The 26,695-nt window shown below is 33.3% G+C and overlaps 1 protein-coding gene across 3 annotated transcripts in view; it reads left to right on the top strand.

Annotated features, from left to right (window-relative positions):
• The first annotated feature begins 467 nt into the window (after positions 1–467).
• The window catches only part of LOC114318589 (disease resistance protein At4g27190-like), a 157,598-nt gene continuing 131,370 nt past the window's right edge, over positions 468–26,695 (top strand). For all 3 annotated transcript variants that reach the window (XR_014339902.1, XM_082886962.1, XM_082886964.1), the window contains exons 1-8: positions 468–666; positions 9,640–12,833; positions 21,854–21,950; positions 22,042–22,133; positions 22,234–22,365; positions 22,854–23,039; positions 26,015–26,178; positions 26,411–26,489. Coding sequence is in view for 2 of the 3 variants with exons in the window: in XM_082886962.1 (XP_082743088.1) it covers positions 9,642–12,833; positions 21,854–21,950; positions 22,042–22,133; positions 22,234–22,365; positions 22,854–23,039; positions 26,015–26,178; positions 26,411–26,489 (3,942 nt within the window). In the remaining variant the exon portion in view is untranslated. The remainder of the gene's footprint in view (positions 667–9,639; positions 12,834–21,853; positions 21,951–22,041; positions 22,134–22,233; positions 22,366–22,853; positions 23,040–26,014; positions 26,179–26,410; positions 26,490–26,695) is intronic.

Raw genomic sequence — 26,695 nt, 5'->3', positions numbered from 1 at the left:
CCATGGTTCCGGATTGGAACCAATCCGGACCGTATACAAATAGTCTATATTTATATTATAGAGCCTTCCACATAATATCATTTTTTATTCCATATAAAAGTTAAACCCTTATTCCATGTTGCTGCTGTTATGCTTTTGTTATTTAATTATGTGAATTCGTAGTTGTAAACCAATCAAATCCGTGTTTAAATGGATTGGTTCCGATTAGTTTCACAATTTAAACGAATTGGATTAGTTTCAATTTTTTAAAAACTGTAAATAATGAATTGATCTTGATTTTACCTCAATCCTGATTAATTCGGACCATGTTCACCCTTATAAAAAATAGTAAATTTTTTTACTTATTTTAATTTTAATTTTTTAGATTCGAGTACACAAAATAAATAAAAAATAATAATATAATTTAATATAATTTTTAAAGTTTTAAAAATGACTTATGCAGAAGTTTCAAACCCATTATATGAAGATTAAAAAGTAGGCTATAAAGTAGAAATGAGAACCTATTATATGAAGATTAGGCTATAGAGTAGAAAATGAGTACCTTATATGAAGATTAGAAATCTCCTCTCTCTGGTCTTCCCTTCCGTCAATTCACCTCGCTCAGCGCAACCTACCGCTGCTCCAACCTCCTTACACAGACTCACTCCACATTCACACCATCCACAGGTACTCTCTCTCTCTCTCAACATAGCTAGTTACAAAAAAATGGGTTAGTCTTCCATCAAATTCAGTTATAGATGGTGTTTAGGAAATGAGTTTTTATGTAAATTTTTTTAGATATAGGATATTGTTGAAGAATTTTTTTTTTGTGTTTGGAAAGATAGGTGATTTTTTTTGTGATTGGATGTGATGTTTGTGAGAGAAAAAGTAAAATAATTATAGGATTGAATGTGATATTTTGTTTGGATGTATTTTTTTTAATTTTGTAAATTTTTTGTCTTTTAGTAAAAAAACTGAGAAAAAACCCAACTACAATTCTTCCCAAACACCACCAACTTGAAAGAACATAGTGATTCGTGAAGTCCACATGATTCTTTTTTTTATTATTTAAATTATTTATTTTACAGTATAAGATTATCAGTGTATCATCTATGAAAAAAATATTATTATGTTATTCATAAAAAAAAATTAGTCTCATTCAATAATCATAACTTATTTATTTTATTACATTTATTTTTTAAAAATAAATAAATAATGTATATGTTTTTAAAAATAGACCTTTTAATTTTGAAAAAAATTACATATCGATGGTTTTTTGTTAAATATTTATTGATTAGTGAAAAAATTAATCACTTGATTTTTTTTTTTTTGAAATAATACACTGAGTTGTAATTCATCTTTTAATTTTTTGGAGAATAAATTATCGGATCGATTTAAGTTTTTTCAAGAATGATATAAATTTAAGGGTATTATAAAATGAACCATTCGAATTATCAAAATAAGATTTGAGTGAGTCCCATAAGTTCCTCAAATTCTCCCAAGTAAACTTGAGAGAAATCCAAATCCTTATAAAATTATATTCTATCTTACCGACCAATTTAATCCTGACAAATTTCATAGTTAAAAATACAGTTAATACAAAGTAGTATTAATACTAGATAAACACAAATAATGAAGAAAAGTCATTACACCTAAGCAAAAGTGAAAATTATGCGCAAAACATATGAAACATACAAAAAGTAAGAAGAATTATTCACGCCTAATTAGGGAGAGAAAAGTTGAAAGAAATGGAGAATTTTATGTACCAAATTAACTATTTTGTTGAGCCCTTAATATGGCGCTGATAATTTTTTTTTTTTTTTTTTTTCCAAATTTAATAGATATCTTCTATCTAAATAAAAGAGAAGTTAAATATATCTCAACCAATGCAAGGCGCACCCATTTTTTTGGAATTATTTTAAGAAAATTGTTTAAGAGCTCTAAAATAATGAGCTCTAATAGCTCTAAAAATACTGTAGCCCCAATTGATGTGATATTTTACTCTTTGTTTTTTTTTTTTTTTTAATTTTCAGCACTGCCAGCTCATTAGAGCTGGCTTAATGATCCCTTTTTAATGGTATGTAACACCACTGTTATTTTAATCATTACTAGTACAATATAAAATGTTTTCAATTTTTGAGAAGGGATCGCCCTTGTACACTTCACTCGGATTAATTGACTTCCGACAATGTTTTTCAATATGTCAATCGAAACAAAAAAGGGTAACTTATATTTTGTCTCTTTTATATTTGTTCATTTTTATTTTTATTTTTGTCCTTGAATTTTTTTTTTCACTTTTAAAATCTTTATGTTTTAAGTTTTTTTTTAATTTACTCTTAAAATTAACTTTGGCTTAAAATTAGACATGAAATACCATAATAATTGTCACATAACATACAAAATATATTATTATATTAAAGTTTGAATTTGTGTTAGTGGCGTGAGTTATATATAATAAAATATTATCATGTCATGTGACTGTGAATGTGCTATTTTTTGTCTAATTTTTAATAGAAGTTAGCTTTAGGAGTAAATTGAAAAAAAAAAATTTGATTTTTTATTTATGTTGATTAGGTACGTATTTGGATTTGTATTTCTAATATTTGGGTTTGAATTTGTGAATTGTAATGTGTTTTAATGAATGTTCTGGGTTAATGAATTTTTATTAAATGGGTTATGACTCCGATTAGAAGCTCAAACTTGAGCAACAATGGAGTTTAAAGAGGATGAGAGAGATGTAAAGAAGAAAGAGAGAGTCCTCTTTGCTCAAAAAAGAACAAAAGCAAAAAGAAGTAGAAGATGAAAAGAAAAGGCAATAATGAAAAGAAAAGGCAATAATGCTTCAGACTCCTCAAAAAAAAAAAAACGAGCAATGGTAGAGGGCCACAAAAAGTGTGGCTCAAATGGTTCAAAACTGTTAAAACGACGTCGTTTTGGGTGTAAAACGACGTCGTTTTGGGCGCAAAATGACGCAAAACGATGTCGTTTTGACAATTTTAAACCATTTGAGCCACACTTTTTGTGGCTCTCAAACATTTTTCAAAAAAAACCCACGCAACCCCAATTCACATGTAATTGGTTTAGGAAAGACAAAAAAAAAAAAACAAAAAAATAAAAATACATGATTCATCAACATCATTTGAGGGGTCACGGTCCCAACTTTAAGGCCTAGTTTGGGAAGATTAAATAAGTGCACTTTTTGACTTTTTATGAAATATGGGTTGGGTTTGAGTTGGGTTTGAAGTAAAGTGTTACAGAGGTGATGTGACTTAAATAAGATGATGTGACTTAAATAGAATAGTGACTTTTTGACTTTTTATCTTTTTTCAATCATGCCAAACTTGGCCTCACAAGCATTTTTAAAGAAAAAGTAGGCAAAGGGAGTGGGGGGCAACCCACGTGAGTCTGCTTTCCTTTTTCAAGGATTCCCACTCAATCCCACCTCATAAATTAAATTTATTTTCATATATTTTTATCAAAAACGTATTACTTTTATATTAAGTTGATAATTTTTTTCATATAGATTTAAATTGGATACGAACATGTTTTTTAGTTGTTCAAAGACCTAACATCATTAAAAATCTTTATATTTATTAGTGTAACGTCATTAAAAAAATTGATTCTATTAAAAAATGATTGTGTGAAAAATTGTTTATTTATTTTTGATAAATTTAAATTTAAAATTTAAATTAAGTTCTATTAAAAAAATAGTGATAAAAAAAAGTAGTTTACGTTTCACTACCAAATTTGAAAAATTGGCAAGTGAAGATGATAGTGAAGAGGCAAGTGAAGATGATAGAGAAGAGAGATAATGGTAGTGATGTGAAGTTGTTTGGTATTTGGTAGTATTTGATTATGTCATGATTGGTGTACGTATCGGTCAATGAGAAAGAGTATTTATAATGATGGGATTAAGTCCTCTCTATTCCCTCCTCACCCTTGCTCGCCCTTTTCTCAATTTCTTTTTTCTTCTTCTCTCTCCTTCCCCCTCATCTCTTCTTTTCTTCCTTATTAAATTAGCTTATCGCTCGTGTATTATATACGAAATAAAATAATATATTATTTATTAAAAGAATAATATTTGAGAGTCACAATTTATGTAATTTAAATGACTTAAAATTGTCAAAATGACATCGTTTTGACATGTTTTGTACTCAAAACGACGTTGTTTTGACAGTTTTGAGCCATTTGAGTCATAAAAATTGTGACCCTCTACCATTGCCCTTATTAAAAATATAATAATTATATTTAATTTTTTTTATTTTGTCTCCCTTAAATAAATTTTATATATAAATTTAAAAATTTTCTTTAAAATGATCCTTTACTAATATATATATATATAGTATAGATAGATTAAAATTATTATATTAATAATTAATAATTAAAATTATACTTTGTTATAAAAAAATGACATAATTCTAATATTTCATTATTTTAAAATAAAAATATATGAATTTTAAAAAATTATCACATTGGTTTTAAAAGGAAAATAATTAAAGAAATTTTAAAAACTTAATGAATAAGAAAGAATCATCGTAACATGTAAAACTGTTAAAATCATGGTTAAACCCGCAAATTATTCAAACAAAAAATGGCTTAGCTTAATTAGTTAGGTCAAAAGACCAATCAGCTTACACAAAAATTAATTAATTAAAATTTTTAAATTTTATTTTATTAAAATTTAAACTGTCACTAAATATGGAAAACAATCTATTAATTTAAATTTAAAATTGACACAATATAAATTTAAAATTATCATAATTATCTCATAATTTTTGTATTAAGGAGTAATAAGAGTGACATTGAGATTATCGATATATCTATATATTTTATAAAAGAATAATTTTAAAGAAAGATATTATGAGAGTTTCAAAATTTCATACAAAATTATTTTTAAAATAAAAACCTCTATGTGAAATTGTAAAATAAAAGTTAAATGAAGTTAGCCAATCAGGATTTTCTTAATTGTTTAAAATTAAAAAAATCAAAAAAATTAGTATGAGATATTGATCATAAGGTTTTTCACTAAAAATCTCATTTTGCTTACCAACTTATACAAAAATTAATTAATTAAATTTTTTAAATTTTATTTTAATTTAACATTTAAACTGTCTTAAACTGAAATATACACAACACTACAATATTAAATAGGAGCATATGGTTTATATGGTGAAACAACTCATTTTTTTCTCATTTTTCTAATGTGAGATTGTAAAATAAAAGTTAACCGTTATTTGGATGGAAAGTTCATTTCTAATCAAACAATCTCAATCGTTCAATTTTTAATAAGGTCAATCTTAGTTTATTTTAAATCAAACAAATCTAAGCAATATATTTTGATAAAACAGTTAAAACCATAGTTAAATCAGTGAATCAGTAAAATTGAAAACGATTTAGCCTAATCGGCAAGTCAAAAGACCAACCAATTTACAACAAAATTAATCAATTAAAACCTTTAAATTTTATTTTAAAATTTAAATTTGAACTGAAATATGTACAATATTATAATATTAAATGAGAATATAATATTTATTTTATATAAGTGAAACAACTCACTTTTTCTTTATTTTTTTGATGTGAAATTGTAATTATTTTAAAGTTAAATATTATGAGGGTTTCAAAATCTCATACAAAATTATTTTTAAAATCAAAACGTCTATGTGAGATTGTAAAATATAAAAGTTAAATGAAACCTAATCAATGGAGATTTTCTTAATTGTTTAAAATTAAGAAAATTATAAAAAAAAATGGTATTGATTATAGGGTTTCCCAATAAAAATCTTCTTTTGCTTATATAAATGGGAGTATAAGATTCACTTTATATAAATGAATTAATTCACTTTTTTTTTTCTTTTTTCGATGTGGGATTGTGAACTAAAAGTTAAATGGAAGCTAACCAATAGAGATTTTTTTAATTATTTAAAATTAAGAAAATTTAATAATTTATATAAATTGGAGCATAAGATTCATTTTATGTAAATGAAATAATTCACTTTTTCTTTTTTTTCCTGATTTGAGATTATAAAATAAAAAGTAAATGGAAGCTAACCAATGAAAGTTTCTTAATTGTTTAAAATTAAAAAAATTTAATAATTTTAGAATGAGGGTTTTGAACTTTTATAAGGTTTCTCCCTTAAAATCTCTTTATAAGATTCACTTTATATAAGTGAAACACATCGCTTTTTCTTTCTTTTTTCGATGTGAGATTCTAACACTTTATGTAAGTAAAACAAATCACTTTTTCTTTCTTTTTCCGATGTGGAATTCTAACACTTTATATAAGTGAAACAAATCACTTTTTATTTCTTTTCTCGATGTGAGATTGTAATTATTTTAAAATTAAATATTATGAGAGTTTCAAAATCTCATAAAAAATTATTTTTAAAATCAAAACATCCTGTGTGAAATTGTGAAATAAAAGTTAAATGAAAGCTAGTCAATGGGAATTTTCTTAATTGTTTAAAATTAAGAAAATCAAATAAATAAGTATGAGATATTGATCATATGGCTTCTCACTAAAAATCTCCTTTTGTTTGGCCTATTTTAACCCACTTCCTCTCTCACAAAAAAGCTGCTTGTAAGCAGCTTTTCACCAAAAAACTAATTATAATCATCTTCCCAAAATAGGTCTTTATATAAATGAGAGTATAAGATTTACTTTATATAAATGAAACAATTCATTTTTTCTTTCTTTTTTCGATGTGAGATTGTAAAATAAAAGATGAATAGAAGTTAGCCAACGAGAATTTTCTTAATTGTTTAAAATTAAGAAAATTCAATATAAAATAATTAGAGTTTTATTTTTGTATGGTTAAATGGGAGTTAGCCAATGAAATTTTTTTAATTGTTTAAAATTAATAAAATCAATATAAGAAATTGCGATTAAACCAGCGAATTAGTCAAACCCAAAATGGTTCAGCTTAATTGGTTAGGTCAAATAACCAACCAACTTATATAAAATTAATTAATTAAAACTTTTAAATGTTATTTTAATTTTAAAATTTAAATTGTGTTGAATTGAAATATACACAATACTACACTACTAAAATTTACTTTATATAAGTGAAACAACTCATTTTTTTTTTCTTTTTTTGATGTGAGATTATAAAATAAAAGTTAACAATTATTTGAACGGAAAGTTTATTTTTAATCAAGCAATCTCAGTCTTTCAATTTTTAATCAGATCAATCTTTAGTTTATTTCGAATCAAACAAATCTAATTAATATATTTTGATAAAACTACTAAAATCACGGTTAAACCAACAAATCAATCAAATCAAAAATGATTTAGCTTAATTGGCTATGTCATAATTAATTAATTAAGACTTTTAAAATTTAAACTATATTGAATTGAAACATGCACAACATTATAATATATTAAATGAGATGAGAGTATAAGATTCACTTTATATGAGTAAAATAACTCTTTTTTTTTTCTTTTTTTTCCGATATGAGATTATCAAATAAAAGCTAACCAATGGAGATTTTCTTAATTGTTTAAAATTAAGAAAATCAAGAAAATTAGTATGAGATATTGAAACTCTCACAAGGCTCCTCACTAAAAACACCATTTTTCCTTATATAATATATAGATAAATAGATAGATAGATAGATTTCAAAAGACATAGGTTAGGAATCTCAAATAATTTATTAAATTTTTTTATCAAACATCTCATATGGATATGTGATATATATATATATATGTGAGTTTGTTTGAATCTCACATCCATATAAAAAATTTAATAAAATATTTGAGATTCATATTATTTTCCATTTCAAAATTATCTTTTGTCTCCACTCTTTCTTTTAAAAAAAGAAGGGCAAATTACATATACACCCCTCGAGGTTTGGCCAAATTACAGATGCCCCCTGAGGTTTGAGAAATTACGAATTCCCCCCTGAATACTATATTTGCATAAGAAATTAGGGGGTTATTTGTTATGAAATATAAACCTCAGGGGGCAAATTGTTATGAAAATACAAACCTCAAGGGGCGAGATGTAATTTCCGAAACCTCAGGGGGTATCTGTAATTTAGCCAAAGCTCGAGGGTGTATATGTAATTTGCCCAAAAAAGAATGATGTGGTGGGAGTAGAGTCTCTCCACACTCTCTCTCTCTCTCTCACTCTTTCTTTTGGTATTTTTTTTCAAAGATTTATTATATAAATATTTATTATTGTATAAATCTAAAATTGCATCTATATTTATATGGGCTATTTTATATTTATATGAATTATTTTATTGAAAAACTAATTAGATTTCTATTCATATCTTGACTTTAAACTTTTAGTAACAAATTAAATAAATTATATTTTAATCCAACAATTTTATATTTAATTATATTTTGATCTCATTATTATTTACACCGTACCTTTAAGTATGGACATACATTAATGTATATATATTGAAAATTTATTAGGTAGTATTAGGGATTCTTTTTGATATTGTTTATGTGATACTCTTAACAAATAAAGAATTTCAAAACATATCAAGTAGATTATTCTTTTCTCTTAACTAACAAAGATGGGTCAAAATTGTCCCACCCATAAAGTTTATGATATGTTACTTGCAGTTAACCCATACAATACACGTTATAAACTATAAGTATATATTTTGAAAATCATACTTTATAAATTTTATTCGAATTATGTTTGCGTATATCAATATGTATCTACTTATGAATTTATTATAAAAAGTAGGGTCATTTTACAATACACATTTTTCTTGGCTGTGTACCATATACAAGTTATGATATTTGTGTAGTCATAACTAAAAAAACTCGATAAGTCATAACTTATGAAGCACGGATACTCAAAAAATGGTGTCGTACGAGTACTGGGTACTTACCAGGTGCGGGTACGCGTACTGGTGCGGTGGTGTGCATACCGAGTACGCTGGATACATGTCGGTACGGTAAATACATTTGGGTACGTCGTGGGTACGGCAAGGTGAATTTTTTTTTTTTTTTTTGGCAGCTGATAGAATTTGTTGCAACCTTTATTTCCAACACCCTTGACCATGAGTCATGGTTTTGCTCTCTTTTGTATCATGTTTTAGACAATCAAAAAAAATAAATAAAGAATTATATACAGTTTTAGATAAACTGTTCTCTTTTTAGTTTTGATATTGAAACTTTGATTTATATGTTGGATGTTTAGCTATAAATTAAAGAAAGAAATTAAAAAAAAATTGAAATACCCTAGCCCTAGCCGTAACCGTATCTTACTTTTTAAAAAATTTGCCATATCAGCATACCTGTACCCGTATTTATACACGCACCCATGCTTCATAGGTCATAACCAAATACCACTTGAGGAATAACAAAGACATTTTCTATCATAACCAAAAAAAAGAATCACAACTAACATTACAATGAATCATACCCAAAATTATTTGAATTTTTATTTGTGAGTTTTGATTTAATTTTAATTTATTTGAGTTAGTTCGTATCGAAATATGATGTGAGAAGTATAAATAGTTAAATTGTATTTTTTCATAAATATTTTTATAGAGAAAATTAGAGTAGGACTTTTTTGATAGATAAAGTGCATTCTATTGGACTGGCTTGCAACATCTTATTTTATTAGCAAGCATGTAAATAGTTATTACTGCCAATAGTAAAATATTATTTATTTGAAGTATTGCTTTGTTTGTTATCAGACATGGCTATGGCTGTCTGTGATGCTCTGACTTCCATTGGAAGAAAAGTTGTTGAATTATCGGTGGAGCCAGTTGGGCGTCAATTCGATTATGTCTTCTATCGAGTGAAATACAGTGAAGAGCTACGAAAGCAAGTTCAAAATTTGGAGGCTCAGAGAAAAGATGTGCTCGACTCCATCGATGTAGCAAAAAGGAATAGAGAAGAAATTCTAGAAAATGTCAAGAATTGGATTGACAAAGTTAATGGGTTCATTCTTGAGGCTAAAGAGTTTCTAGAAGGTGGTACCAATGTGAACCAGAAATGTTTGAATGGGTGGTTTCCTGATTTGGTCACACGACGCCGGCTAGGTAAGGCAGCCAAAAATAAAACAGAGGAGGCTAAAGAGCTGGGAAAAGAAGGCACATTCAATAACAACATATCCAAACCTGCACCTCCCTTGGGGATAGAGTCCATACCCTCTGAACAGCTCGTGCCTTATGCTTCTAGAGATTTGGCAATGACGAATGTAATGGAGGCATTAAGTGATGACAATATCAACTTCATTGGAATACATGGTATTGGGGGCGTTGGAAAGACAACTTTGGTAACAGAAATTGGTAAAAAAGCTAAATCTGATAAGTTTTTTGACGATGCTGTGATGGCTGTAGTGTCTCAGAACCCAGACATTAAAAAAATTCAAGGTCAAATAGCTAGCTGGTTGGGTTTCACCGAATTAAATGAAAAAGAAAATGAAATTGAAAGAGCAAGCATGTTGTGTGCAAGACTCAATGATGTGAAGAAGATCCTTGTTATATTGGATGATGTTTGGGCCAAACTTAATTTGGCAAACGTGGGCATTCCATTTGGCAATGATCACCCGGGTTGCAAAATCATAATCACAACACGGCGTAAGCAAGTGTGTAGAACCATGGGAAATGAATGGGAGAAAACAAAGATAGTCTGGCTTGATGTTTTATCTGAACAAGATTCATGGGGCTTATTCAGAAAGAACATTGGCGACGTTGTTGCCTCTTCTGCGTTGAATGATGTGGCCAGAGAAGTTTGTAAAGAATGTGGAGGGCTTCCCATAGCAGTAGTTACGGTTGCAAAGGCAATGAAAGGTAAATCTAACCTTGAAGAATGGAAAAATGCAGCCCAAGAATTAAAAAAATCAGTGCCAACAAACATTGAAGATGTTGATCAACAAGTGTACAAAAGTCTTAGGTTGAGCTATGATTACCTGCAAGATGAGGAAGCCAAGGATTGCTTCTTGCTTTGTTCTCTGTTTCCTGAGGATCATGACATCGTAGTAGAAGACTTGGTACGATATGGGATGGGGTTGAAATTATTCAAAAATGTTGATACAGTGCAAGAAACCAGGAGCAGAGCAAAGTTAGTGATCAACAATCTCATAGCTTCCTGTTTATTATTAGCTAATTATAAACAAGGTTGCATCAAAATGCATGATGTTGTACGTGATGTTGCCATATTTATTGGATCCAAAAAGTATTTTGTAAGAGCTGGTCGCAATTTGAAAGATTGGCCAAATATGGATAGTTTGGATCAATACATTGGCATATCGTTAATCAGAAATCAAATCAGTAACCTTCCTGAGGTCTTGGAATGTCCAAAGCTCCAAATATTACTATTACAATACAATAAAAATGAATGGTCATGTTCACATGAATTCTTTTCAAGGATGAATGCACTTAATGTTTTAGATTTGAGCCAACAACTTGACTACGATTTTGACAATCCAATTCGTAGTCCTGATGCTTCCAATAACCAAACGTGTCTTCGAACATTAGTTCTTGATGGAATTAAGTTTGGGGACACTAAATTTCTTGGACAATTAAAGACGCTTGAAGTCCTTAGCCTCAGGCATGCCTTCTTTTCTGAGGCACCAAATGCTATAAGGGAGTTAACTAATCTAAGGTTGTTGGACATGACTGAAAGCCATCATGAATTTCCGATTCTGGCCGCAATGGTATTGCCTTTATTCCATTTGGAGGAGTTGTACTTGTTTGGCATCACATCTTCGAGTATCGGATACCCTGCAGTGGAAGTAGTTGCTGCTCTAAGATCTTTGCCTCGCCTAAAAATGCTAACCATTTCCATACCTGACATTGTGTATATACCCAAGGACTTTGTTTTTCCTGAGCTGGAAAGTTTTATTATTGTTATTGGAAAATCGAGATATCAGGTTAGAGTTGAATATATTTCCCCAAATTATTTGAAAGTTGGAAATTTGGTTGGATCCATGGTTAATTGGAGTAAATGGCTAAAGATGGTGTTGAAGAGAGCTACACGTCTGAGGATTGAAAGTTGTTCTCAATTGGAATACTTGATCGACACAGAGGAATGGGGGATTTCATCACAGGCACAACCACGTGATCTGCAATTGCTCTTCAACCTGGAAGAATTGGAACTCGAGGATTTGGATAGTTTCAAAGGGATATGTGCAGCAAGTGCACTTACTACTTCCAGCTGGGAGTGGTTCCCAAAGCTTAGAAGTCTGGTAGTTGACAAATGTCCTTCACTATCAACTGTTCTTCTTCCATTCAATTTGCTTCAAAGGCTACAACAACATTTGGAGATGCTTGTAGTATTCAAATGCGAGAAATTGGAACAAGTATTTGATTTTGGTTCTGAAGGAGAAGGCATGAAGCTGCTTTCTAGTTTGAGCGTTTTAAGTCTATGGAACTTGCCTAGATTGAAACATATATTGAACTGCTCCAGTCGTCAACATGTGCAACTCTGCAACCTAAGATATATGCGTGTCGAATCATGTGGCAAACTGAAATATGTCTTCCAACTTTCCATAGCTCAGGCTCTTCATCAACTTAAACAGCTTTGCGTAAGTGACTGTGAAGAAATAAAGGAAATTGTTGCTGCGAAGCAAAACGAAGGGCAACAAGAAAAAGAAGAGAGAGTGGACTACAAGATGGTGTTCAAAAGTCTCAGAAACCTCAGCCTTGAAGATCTTCCAAACCTAAGTGGTTTCTGCGCAGGAGGAGACGACTTTCCTTTTGAATGGCCATCCTTGGAACAACTCGTATTGGATGAGTGCCCCAAAATGAAGACTTTCGCTGCCACTACTTCCGGCAGCACACCAAAACTAAAGGAAATTAGATTGGATAGATCCGTGATACCGCTACAGGGGATGGACTTGAATCAGTTTGTGCAAAACCATATCATTTCAAAGCCACCTAAGGTACTTCTCTATTTTACCACATTTAACATATATACATACATATATACTTACATTATGAGGCAATGTTTTTTTTTTTTTTTTCAAAAAAGTAAATTAAATTGGGTCCTTGACTAATAAACTAGTAAAAATCAATGGACTATATATATTCATTGTGTTGGTATGATTCATATCCAACTAATTTTAAATTTACATCATATATTTCAGTTTCGAAGAAAATTTCAAGATGAAAATTCATGATACATTGTATTTTTGAATAAACTACAAATCAAATTATCAACTTCTCCTCATAGTTGATAATTTAGTTTGTACATAATTACATATCTCTAATAATTTTAAATTAAATTAGAGCAATACGACATAGACAAAATTTATACACTTGCAAAATTTATCATCGAAGGCCTTTACCATCTAAAACATGAGATAATAAATTATTTAATATTCTAGCAACTACTTATATGGTAATACTCCCTATAATGCTTAGAATTTATAACCATTTGAATAGTTCTATTTTTATTTGGGAGATTTTTATCAAATTTTAGTATAAGACCTTTGGACAATGAATGTTTTTAGGCCTCTAGATAAACATGGAAGAGACCTAGTGGATTGAGATAATGCCTTTCTTAAATAAAGAAGGAAAAAGAAAATGTTAACACTCAATTTCATTTTTCTTTTTCTATTTTTTGGTTTTTATGCATTTTAATAAATTTTATATTAAGTTTTGATTAGGAATTTTTCTTTTTTTCTTTTTTTGGTTTCAAGTTGCCGAATTCCAATAGTGAGACCTTAGGCCATTAAGTCAAATGTGTGTGTTGTATTTGATAAAATTAAAAACTGAAGATCGAAGATTAAATATTGAATTTTTTAAATTAAAAAACTATTTGATAAAAATTTAAATGCTAACTAAAAATAAATTATTTGATATGTATTAAATTAAATTTAAAATTTATTATTTTGAAATTATATATTTTAATTTTTATATTGGGATAGTGGCGGTGACGGCAATGGCATGGTGGTGGTGGAGCAAGTTAACCTCGCACCGGAGAGAAAGAGACCCACCTAGCCTTTTGTATTCTACCCATATACATCATTTTATTCTATTCTATTTTATTCTTCAAATCCAATTCATCATGTCTTTTTGCTCTCAGACATTTCGTTGAACACCTCTACATAGAGAGAGAGAGAGAGAGAGAGAGAGAGAGAGAGAGAGACAACTCAGCAATGTCTCTGTGACCCAATTCTCGGACAGAGGTCCGCAAGAAGTCCTACAAAACTGGCGTCGATGGTGACGAAGCTCAGTGATATGACTATGAAAGAAGAAAGCAGTAATTGAAGAAAAAGAAGAGAGAAAATGGAAAACTAAGTTTGGAGTCCATTCATTTTCTCATACAACTTGATTACCGTCAAAAAATCCCCCCCTTTTTCCCCTCTCAACCGTAGCTATATACATCCAATACTAACTAACAAACCTCTTAACCCACTAACTAACCCCCAACAATCAAGCAATCTCTCAAACTAATTCTCCCTCTCAAACTAAATTCCTGAATTTTAGCGCCAACTGAGCAAACTGAATCCAAAACTTCCTAAATCATAACATTTCCCTCCCCTTAAAAATAGTCTTGACCTCAAGGCTGGAAATGGGGATATTTGGTGATGATGTCCTGGTAGTCCACCCAAGTAGCATCCTCTGGAAATAAGTGAGACCACTGAATGAGGAGTTGAGCCACTGCCTTGTTGTTCCTCTTAACCATACGTCTGTCCAACATTGCCACAAGTTCCATTTGGAAAGTTCCATTAGGTGCGACTGGTGGCAATGTAGGTTGTGCGACTATGTGCTGACCCAACCTTTTCTTTAACAAAGAAACATGAAACACGGGATGGATATGGGCAGAAGCAGGTAGCTGGAGCTGATAAGCAACCTTTCCAATTCTTGCCACAACCTGAAATGGACCATTAAATCTAGGAGCAAGCTTCATATTCCTGTGTAATGCCAAAGTAGACTGCCTATAAGGTTGCAGCCGCAAGTAAACCCAATCATGTGGTTCAAATTCACGGTCGGATCTATGCATATCAGCATAATGCTTCATCCTGTGTTGAGCTTGATGCAGATTGTCCTTTAACATTCTGAGAATTAAAGCTCTTTCCTGTACCCAATTATCCACCTCAGCCATAGCAAAGGGGTTGGAAGCAATGAAGGTGTGGTCTGGTGGATCTTGGCCATAAACAGCGTAATATGGAGTGGTTTTGATGACTGAATGGTAGGAAGTGTTGTACCACCATTCAGCTAAAGAAAGCCATTGAACCTAGTTCCTAGGACAATCACCTATCATGCATCGTAAATAGTTCTCCAAGCACTTGTTTAAGATCTCTGTCTGGCCATCAGTTTGTGGATGATAAGCAGAACTTAAACATAATTTGCAACCTTGCAAAGTAAAAAGCACATGCCAGAAATTGCTAGTGAAGACTGCATCTCTGTCGGACACGATAGATGAGGGCAGTCCATGTAATTTGTAAACTTGATCCAGGAATACTTGAGCAACATCTTTGGCTGTGTATAGATGTGAAAGTGCCATGAAATGGCCATACTTAGTTAACCTATCGATGACCACAAATATAACAGATCTGCTATGTGATTTGGAAAGGCCCTCAATAAAATCCATAGAGATATCAGACCAAACTCGATTGGGAATAGCAAGAGGCTGTAACAATCCAGGGGATTTCACATTTTCACTCTTAAACCTTTGACAAATGTCACATTTGGAAACCAACTTTGAAACATCTTTCTTTAACCCTTTCCAATACAAAGTTCTCTGAATTCTCTTAGTGGTTTTATCAATCCCTGAATGCCCACCTATTGTAGAGCAATGAAATTCCTCCATAATCTGGATCTTGAGCTGAGGCATGTTCCCTACCACCAATTTGCTTTTATAGGTTAGAATCCCTTGCTCCCAACGATAACCCATGTGGGAAGTATGATCAAGAATCAAATCCAAAATGACCTGTTGCACCATTGGATCAGATACCCAACTTTGCTTAATTTCAGCTAACCAACTAGTAGACACAAAAGTGATAGCATGCAAAGTAGGAGGGTTATCTGTAGTATCCTCCCTCCTAGACAAAGCATCTGCTGCCCTATTCTCCTTTCCACATCTGTAAACGATCTCATAATCATAGCCCAACAATTTAGTAATCTACTTCTGTTGGAATGGGGTGCCCACCCTTTGCTCCAATAGGTATTTTAAGCTTTGGTGATCTATTCTGATAAGGAATTTCCTACCCAAAAGGTAATGCCTCCATTTGAGTACAGCCAAGACCACTGCCATTAATTCCTTTTCATAGGTAGATAAAAGTTGATCCCGTGCAGATAAGCCTTTACTCCAAAAAGCTATCGGATGTCCCTCTTGCATTAGCACAGCCTCTAAGCCTTTTCTCGATGCATCTGATTCCACCACAAATTCTTTAGTATAATTAGGCAAAGCCAGAACTGGTATTGTGGTCATTACTACCTTAAGTTGTTCAAGTGCTATTGCAGCTTCTGAGTTCCATTGGAAGGAATCCTTTTTGAGTAATTTATTGAGTGGAGAACAAATTTTTCTATAGCCCTAAACAAACCGTCTATAGTATCCTGTAAGGCCAAGAAATCCTCTTAGTTCCTTTAAAGTAGCAGGTGTAGGCCAACTAGTCATAGCTGTAATTTTGGTTGGTTCAGCAGAAACCCCTTCCCCTGAAACCAAATGCCCTAAGTATTCTACTTCCTCTTTACCAAACACACACTTGGACCTTTTGGCAAACAGTTGGTGAACTAGTAGCAACTGCAAAGTAGTTTGCAAATGATGCAAATGATTGGTCCATGTACTACTGTATACTAAAATGTCATCAAAAAATACTAAGATGAATTTCCTTAAGTGAGGCTTAAAAACTTCATTCATCAAGCTTTGAAAAGTAGATGGGGCATTTGTTAACCCAAATGGCATTACCATGAACTCATAATGTCCATGCAGTTTTGTAAATGTCTGTAGGAGTTACCTTGATCTGGTGATAACCAGATCTCAAATCCAGCTTAGAGAAATACTTAGCACCGCACAATTCATCAAGGAGTTCATCTATAGCAGGAATATGAAATTTATCCTTCACAGTAGCTTTATTTAGGGCTCGATAATCAATACACATTCTCCAACTCCCATCCTTCTTCTTAACTAATAGCAAAGGTGAAGAATAAGGACTAACACTGGTTCTAATAACTCCTAAAATTAACATCTCGCTAACCTATTTTTCAATCTCAGTCTTTTGGAAATAGGGATACCTATAGGGCCTGATATTGGTAGGTTCTATCCCTGGTTTCAATGGTATGCAATGATCGTGAGCTCTGGTTGGAGGAAGGGTCTTAGGTTCTTGAAAAATATCTTCATAATCAGCCAATAATGCTTCCAAGTCTGGTGACAATGTATCTTCTAGTTCATTACATTCAGCTTGAAGGGAGTACACCTGAGCTACAACTCCATGTGCTTGTTTCTGAATTATTTTTTTCATCTTATTAGCCCCAATGACTGTCAATTCTCATTTCTTTCCTCCCCTTAGCACATGCCTTCTGTTATTCAACTGAAACTCCATGCTAAGATTCTTGAAATCCCATTTCACTGGACCCAATGTTGCCAACCACTGAATCCCCAAAACCATGTCACAGCCCTTGAGCTGCAAAATCCTCATATCAGCTTGAAATTCGGTACCTTGCATTTCCCACCGAAATCCTTTACATATTGCTGTGCTCATTAGTTTGGTTCCATCAGCAACTAAAACTGGTAATGGGTCTGTCTCTGAGGCCATTATCCCAACTCTCTTGATTACTTCTGGACGTAGGAAATTATGAGTACTTCCCGAGTTTATTAACATCATGACTAGCTTTTTCTTGACATTGCCTTTTACCCTCATAGTTCTATAGGAAATAGAGCCAGACAGGGCATTAATAGAAATTTGTAATTCCTCTTCTGGAATCTGATCTTCATCCACATCTTCACCCTCATCTTCCACCTGTTCCTGATCTTCTTGTTCAACCTCCAGAGCATATAATTGCTTCTTTTTATAGATATGGCCCCTTGTATACTTCTCATTGCATTTGAAACATAATCCTTTGGCTTTTTTTTCTTCCAAGTCCTTTGGTAGTTCTTTCTTCACAGGATTCATAAATGGATTTTGTTTGGCCTGATGGGAAAAAGTAGATTCTCCCACTCTATTCCCTTGTCTGGCTCTTCTTGTTATGGCTTCAATGCTATTCTCCTACATTTTAGCCAATCCAATGGCCTGAACTATAGTAGTAGGCCTGAATATTAACACCCTTGCCTTAATGTCTTCTCTTAACCCATTGATGAAACAACTAACAAAAAAAGTTTCTGATAAATCACTGGTTTTATTTGCTAGAATCTCAAATTTTTCTTGATATTCCTTCACAGTGCTTGTTTGCCTTAATTTGGTGAGATCACCCATTGCATCTTCATAAGAATTGGGCCCAAATTTAGAAATAATTCCTTGTTTAAACAGATCCCAATTAATCTGGCGATGACATTTCTCAAACCATTGGTACCATTGAAGGGTCTTATCCTCTAAATGCAGAGCGGCTAATTTCACCTTATTTGCACTTTCAACCGAGTTACAATCGAAGAATCTCTCACATTTATATAACCATCCAGTGGAATCTTCCCAAAAAATCTTGGAAAATCAATTCTTGCATATCTGGTATTGAAAAAAGTAGAGAATTGAGATGAATCCAAACAAACCTGAGCTTCCATGGTTTCTGGATGATTTCCAAAAACTCCATTTGTCATTTGATCATACTTGACATTCATGGCAAAAATCAATTCTTTGATTTCATTCACATCTTTCAATGAATTTCTGATCTCTCTGATTGTACTTGCCTATCACTGCTATCTTTAAGAGTACGTATTGCTTCATCGATTTTTTTTTATTCTTGTGCCCTAGTTCCATCTGCCATTTCTATGGAATCTCTCTTGTAGGGCATGAATAGCCTTGCTCTGATACCAATTGATATGACATTGAAAGAAGAAAGCAGTAATTGAAGAAAAAGAAGAGAGAAAATGAAAAACTGAGTTTGGAGTCCATTCATTTTCTCATACAACTTGATTACAGTCAAAAAAATCCCCCCTTTTTCCCCTCTCAACCGTAGCTATATACACCCAATACTAACTAACAAACCTCCTAACCCACTAACTAACCCCCAACAACCAAACAATCTCTCAAACTAATTCTCCCTCTCAAACTGAATTCCTGAATTTCAGCACCAACTGAGCTAACTGAATCCAAAACTTCCTAAAAACTTCCTAATTCATAACACTCGGCGTCGGAGAGAGGACAATCTGGTGGAGATCAAGAAGAACAAGCATGAGGACAATCTCTTGAAGAAGCGAAGAGAAGGTCTTCTTCTTCAGTCTCAGCAACTCTCAGATGGGATTGATGGGTTTCCTTCCCTTTTCTGTTGAATTGTGTTTGGTTGCTCAAAAAATGTGGGAAATGGGAAAGATTTGTGCTTTGGGGTTTTTGAGTTTTTCTGTAGTAGGTAATTGAGAAATTTGAAAATTCTACTCAATTGAGCCCAATTCAGATGATCTTACTCTTCTAGCCCTTCTAAATTTGTTTGCTGACAAATTGTAGGATAGGGATACAGATCAATGAGTGGAGCCTTGTATTTTTATTACATTCCATTGGGGAAACTAGTTTAGTTGAATTTTACTTTTTTAGATGCCAAATTGTTAGGAAATTAATTTTTAAAGAAACTCAGTTAAAGGTTTCATTTCCAGTCTCATTGACTTGCAGATGCTTCGTAATTCCCTATAGCTATTAAAAGATTGTGGTCATTTTGCCCTCACTGAAATACTAGAATTTGATCTTTGTGCTGATCTTCAATTGCTGTCTATGCATGGACCTTTATTGGGTTGGATTGGTTGCTGTTTGAATTATAGGTAAAAAGATCAAGTTTGATGTTGGAAATCAAGTTTGATGTTGGAAATTTTGGGTTGAGGTTAATCCCTCAACCTGGGTTTAGTTGAGTTGATTGCCTTGTCTTCAAAAACCAAATTTGATAATAATAATAATAAAAGAACTTTCTAGTTTTCTGTTCCTTTGTTCTGTTTTATTGGTAACCAACCATATGGGTTATTACTTTGGTAGCTGCTGAATCTACTGGTACATCTTGCTTCTGGTTTATTTTATAGTTTTATAAATTTTTATGTGATGATGCTTGATGATTTATGAGTGCTACAGTCCTTTTGAGTGTCAGTGGTAGAAAACTGTGCATCTTAGAACTTTGAACATCAAAGTTTGTGTTCTTCATTCATTCCTTTTAATTTTATTCCATTTGGATGCCTTAAAAATTAAGGAAAATATACGATTATGAAGTATTCATTATTATTATTACTATTATTTTAAATCCAAGATTGGTACACTTCATTTGAACTTGGTTAAAAACTAAATTAGACTTCGTTGAAGGGAGTTTTGTTGTTATCGAAATTTTACTATACTCTAATCTATGAAGCATAGACATGTGATTTTGCCTCATGTATCAGTGTTACGATTCATAGCCTCTCGTGCACAACTCATATTCATGCAAGGATTTTGACACATTAGACATGCTTGGGAACATATCCCTATTTAAAATTTTTTTTTGACAAAGATGGTAGTGACATGCTTGTCGGGAAAACCAGACATCATTGAGACACAGAGGGGCTAAAGTCCAATTTTAGATTGTAAGGGGTTAATGTATGAGTATTTTCCAATATGACATGTGTAACAGATGAATTAAGGGAGTTCTTAGTGTGCAAGTTTACAAACTTGCAATATGAGTATTTTCCAGTATGACATGTATAACAGATGAATTAAGGGAGTTCTAAGTGTGCAATTCAAGCAGAGGTGGTTAGTGCCCTTGTTAGTAACTAGTGCACATGGAGGAGAATATTTTTAGCTGAAAGAAGGGTTTTTAAAGGCTAATTCCAGAGGGGAACTGCCAAACTCCTTGAAGGGCATTTCAAAGGTTGTCTCTATTTGTTTTCCAAGTGTTGCTTCATTTGTGGATTCCACTGATAGGATGCCTTATCATACATACTTTTTCACTTCTTCTTACAATTAGTTATCGTATCAATGTCTTATCCTACATAAAGAAAATATTTTTTTTTATCATATCTCTGCTGTGTCCATGACTGTGCCTGTGCTTGTGTCAAGAATTTGTACTAAGAATACATCAGTAGAAGATACATGGAGCATTGAATAATGTACTGAGTATTTTGCCTATCCGCTTGAATCCTTGATGATTTTTATTTTTTTTCATCTTTCTGCTTGACGTAAATTTTTTGAAAACAAGACCAGCAGTGGCTTCTGTAGTGAGGATTTTCTTTACGAAAGAAGCCTGGTGACTGCAGTCAATAGGTTAAAGTTGTAACCATTGTAATCAGTAGAAGATACATGAAGCATTGAATAATGTACTGAGTATTTTACCTTTCCCCTTGAATCCTTGATGATTTTTATTTTTTTTTCATCTTTCTGCTTGATGTAAAAATTTTGAAAACAAAACCAGCAGTGGCTTCTGTAGTGAAGATTTTCTTTACAAAAGAAGCCTGGTGACTGCAGTGCAGTCAATAGGTTAAAGTTGTAACCATTGTAAACAAAAATCGCCCATGACAAACCTGAAGTTAATTGGGAGCCTGAAGTGCTTTTTGGAATGTTCTTGATTTAGTTATGCCATCCATATGTCATAAATGCAGTTCCTAATAGAGTTTGATTTAGCCTTTTTGATCCGATTTCATTTTTACCCTTATTTTTGAGGTTAGCAATGGAATATATAACTGAAGTGTAACATGAATAGATTTGGGTCAAATTATTAGGTGTGAGTGTGAACAACCAATTTCAATGTTTTACTCTGAAAGGCAATTCAGATTTATTCAAATTCTTTTCCACTTGGTGCTTTTTGGTTTAACAATTCTATTTTGATTTTGGTTTTTGTTCTTTCTGATGTGTAACAGTTGGAAAGTATTCCTTTGATGGTGCAAGGAGTATGGTCTGAAGATCCTGCAGCGCAAATAGAAGCAACTACTCAGTTCAGAAAGTTATTATCAATTGGTATGGGTGGAGTTGTGGTATTGGTAATATTTTTAGGAATACTTCAATGAACCTTTTTTTAGTGTTGACTTTTGGTTTGTGATGCGTGTAGAACGCAGCCCTCCAATAGACGAAGTGATCAAAGCAGGTGTAGTCCCTCGGTTTGTGGAGTTTCTTGGAAGGCAAGATCTACCTCAACTGCAAGTAGGGACTATTTGTACCTTCATTTTTTTTCACTGAACTGGCTCCATTTCTGATTGATGTAATCAATCTAGCACAAGCTTGATTTTGTCTTTGTTTGCAGTTTGAGGCAACATGGGCTTTGACCAATGTTGCATCTGGGACATCAGCGCATACTCGAGTTGTCATTGAACATGGTGCTGTCCCCAAGTTCGTGCTACTTTTGAGCTCTGCCAGTGATGATGTCCGTGAGCAGGTAAACTCTTGCCCCATTTTTCTTTGAAGCTCTTGGTATTCTAGGTTCACGTGTGTGACAAACTTTTCTAAACTTTTTGGAAGTCTTGTTAAAATTCGTACAAAGTGTTTGACTTGACTTTGTTAACCATGCTTCTGAAGTGATTTCCTAATTAAAACTTCTGGATTCTTTATTTTTAAATGTTTGAAAACTTTTATATTTATTGCCAACTTCTCTTACTATAGCAATGTGTGCTCAGCCCCTTTTCTCACCTCACTTCTCTTAATTCTTGCAACAGTATTATTCCATTATGCTTCATTGTTTTGTTTTTCTTATATTTTCCCAATGTCTTACCCAATTTTAATGTTATCCCTCGCTTCCAGAATTTTCATACTCTTTGTTGTTCTAAATTCTGAGTAATGCACCTAACTGTTTGTTGACACGATAATTATTTTTGGTTGTGACTACTAATGAATTTGCATTTCTTAATTTTCATGATGTATAAACAGGCAGTATGGGCTTTGGGTAATGTTGCTGGTGACTCTCCAAGTTGTAGGGATCTTGTTCTTGGTAATGGTGCACTTATGCCTTTGCTAGCTCAGTTGAATGTACACTCAAAACTTTCTATGCTGAGAAATGCTACACGGACTCTGTCCAACTTCTGTCGGGGCAAGCCTCCAACACCATTTGAGCAGGTTGTGAGACATCTCAAAGTATTGTTTTATATTTAACAATAATCTTGCAGAAGGATTGTTATAGATTTTTAATGATAATTAGGGCGCTAGATGATTTGAATTGTTCATAAAATGCTCGGGATAAGAATTTTTGATTGAGCTCATTCAAACTCGTTTATTCATTAAATGAACCAAGCTCAAGGTTGAACTTGAAGCTTGTTTCATAAATGAACCAAGCCCAAGCTGACCCATGCTCAGTTTTTTAATGTTTGAGAGCATAGGCATTGTTTTACTGTTTTGTAGCTCTTTAAAAACTATGTGCCTATATGGTAACTTGAAGTTTGACTGTTGAAGGTAAATATGGTATGTATGATGCAAAAGATAAAAAGAGGAGCCTGCATGTCGTCAATTGTCCAGTCATCTTTTCAAAATCTATGCATTTTTATCCTTGGCATTTGAAAGATTTACATAGAATATGATACAAATACAAGAGGTGGCCCCGCATATCATGCATTTAACCAGCTTTTCCAAAGTTTATGCAATTTTGGTCCATTTTTTTAAAAAAAGGAAAAAAAAAAACTTGCAATAATTAAAATGTAACACATGTCACTTGAGGTGCGTCTTGCTATGCTTTGAGGTGGTGTCGGGCTTGCGGATTAATTTGAGTAAGTTGGAGTTGATTCTAGTGCGGGAGGTTGGTAGGTTGCCGATGTTAGCAATAAGTTTGAGCTGTATGGTTGCACTGCCAGTGTCTTATTTGGGGTTACCGTTGGGTGCTACTTACAAGGCAAAGGGGATGTGCGAAGGGGTTGTGGAACGGGTGCAGCGCTGGTTGGCGGGATGGAAGAAGCAATATTTGTCGAAGGGGGGAAGACTGACATTGATCAAAAGTGTGTTGAGCAGTATTCTGACCTACTTTATGTCGTTGCATGTCATTCCTGTTTCAGTGGCGACTCGCTTGGAGAAGCTTCAGCAGGATTTTTTGTGTGTGGGGAGGGGGGGAAGGGGGGGTGGAGAGGAGGAGTTTAGATATCATTTGGTTGATTGGGGGCGGATTTGTTGTCCAAAGGAGATGGGTGGTTTGGGGGTGTGAAGGTTGGTGTCATTTAATAGGGCGTTATTAGGGAAGTGGTTTCAGCTATTTGCTTGGGAGAGGGATTGGTTGTGGCGTAGGGTGTTGCTGCCAAGTATGGGGTGGGAAGGGGGGATTGGAGGTCGGGGGATGTTGTTGGGTCTTATGGTCGGGGTTTGTGGAAGGGGATTTGGTTGGAGAGGGGGGAGTTTTGAGATAGGGTCAAGTTTCGGGTGGGATCAGGGGAGAAGGTGCTGTTTTGGAGGGATAGGTGGTGTGGGGAGGTTTCGTTGGAAGTGTGGTTCTCTTTGATTTTTAGTATTGCTATGGATCGGGAGGCTATAGTTGCAGATTGTTTGGGGGTGGACGGTGTGGTGGCATGGGATGTCCAGTTGCATCGGCAGGTTCAGGATTGGGAGGTGGGTCGATTGGAGAAGTTGCTCAGCTTCTTGTATGGATTAGGGATTATTGGTAGGAGGAAGATGTGGTAGTTTGGGATGTGGCGGGTACCAAAGGCCAGTTTTTTGTTTCGTTATTTTATCGGAGTTTGGAGGGGGAGTTAGTGGAGGTCTATGAAGCACGGACACAAACACGAGACACGACAATTTCCAAAAAATGGGGACACGGACATGGCGGGGGACACGGCGAATTTTATTTTATTTATTTTTATATATTTTTATGTGTTATGTAGATTCATATTACATTCATCCTAAATCAAAATTAACAAACACTAACATACTAACATTAATTCAATAAATATAATCACTACATTTAAACAAATTAATAGATCATCCATTCACAAAAAAGTCATAATAAACTATAACAAAAACTAAAACGAGAAGGGGAAAACATTCAACATCCAACAATATTCTTCACAAAAGCACTACATAGAGGCAAAAAAAAAAAAAAAAAAGCCCTGTGGTGTCCCCATATGGACACGCGTGTCCCCGCCGTGTCCCCTACAAAAAAATCATTATATTAAAGGGACACGCCATCTGGCGTGTCCCGTACGTGTCTCCAGCGTGCCCCCGTGTCGGACACCGCCACGACACTGATTTTGGAGAGTCCATGCTTCAGAGGTGGAGGTTTTTCCTTGGAATTGGAAGAGTATATGGGTATCAGGTGCTCCTTCTAAGGCGGTTTTTTTTTATGGACTGCATTGGGACGGAATCTTACTATTGATAATTTGGTTCGCTGTGGACATGTGTCGGTTAATCGGTGTTGTATGTGTTGTGCTGATGTGGAGTTTGTGAATCATTTGTTTCTTCATTGTTCCGTGACTTCGAGGTTGTGGGCCGTATTTTTTCTATGTTTGGAGTTGCTTGGGTGCAGCTGAGGGGGGTTTTGGAGTTATTGTGCAGTTGGAGGGGGGTTTGAATAGGAGGTCATCGGCACTGGGTCTAGTTGTTGGTGCCATTTTGTTTGATGTGGTTGGTTTGACTAGAGAGAAATCGGCGCACTTTTCAAGAGTTATCTTAGATTGTGTCGTGGCTTGAAAACTGGTTATTGGTTACTTTGTATAGTTGGTTGGAGAGGAGGGGGGATCTAGATTTGTTTGCTTTTTTAGACTTTTTGAATGATGTTATTGGTTAGGTGTTTTTAGTTGTTTTCTAGCCGTTTTTGGTGATTTCCCATGTTGGGATATTTTGTATTCTTTCGCATCATCTTGATACTTTCTCAATAAAATCAGATTTTTTTTAAAAAAAAAAAGAAAAAAAAAATGCAACTCATGTCACTAGAATTAATCTACCAAACTGAGCAGATCTTGGCTCTTTAGCTCATGATATAGTCATGAACCTAGCAGCCTGATGCTAAACACCTAAAAGCTCAGCTCATTCGTAACCCTAATGATAATTGGCCTCCTTTCCTGACTGTATTAAGGTGGGCAAGTTTAGTTATGTTATCTTCTTTTTGGCTTTTTCAGGTGAAACCTGCATTGCCAGTTCTTTGGCAACTTATCCACTTGAATGATGAAGAAGTTTTAACTAATGCTTGCTGGGCACTCTCTTATCTTTCTGATGGTCCAAATGGCAAAATTCAAGCTTTGATTGAGGCAGGTGTCTGTCCACGACTTGTGGAGCTTCTGCCGTATGTTCCTATTTTCACTAAAATTTTAAATTATGACATTGATTTAACTTGGATTCCTCTTATAGTTTTCTAGAATTAGTTGTGCAGAAAAATTATCCTTTCTGCAAATTACTGGAACATTTTGCATTTTTTCTAGGCTGAATTTTTGTACTCTTATTTTATTTTATTTATTTTCATGTAATAGTTGCCAGATTTGTTATAGTGGTACTAACTAAAATTTGTTTTCCACAAGCCATCCATCGCCTACGGTTCTTATACCTGCTCTTAGAACAGTGGGAAACATTGTTACAGGTGATGACACCCAAACTCAGGTATTAATGATTTCGACATCCATGCAATTAATTCTTACCATTATTGCAGCTTGATGCAGTATCATCATTTTTTTTTATTTGTTCATTTACATTGTATTGGCTAATACCAATACAAAAAGATGATATTCACTTGCAATTATCAATACAATAACTAGTTTATTAGTATAGTAAATTTGTTTTGGGCCTTTGGCATTCTTGTAGTGAAA

Source organism: Camellia sinensis, chromosome 9 (assembly GCF_055761805.1).
Source record: "Camellia sinensis isolate YWXY chromosome 9, ASM5576180v1, whole genome shotgun sequence".
Taxonomy (NCBI): domain Eukaryota; kingdom Viridiplantae; phylum Streptophyta; class Magnoliopsida; order Ericales; family Theaceae; genus Camellia; species Camellia sinensis.
This window is presented reverse-complemented; position numbering and strand designations above follow the sequence as displayed.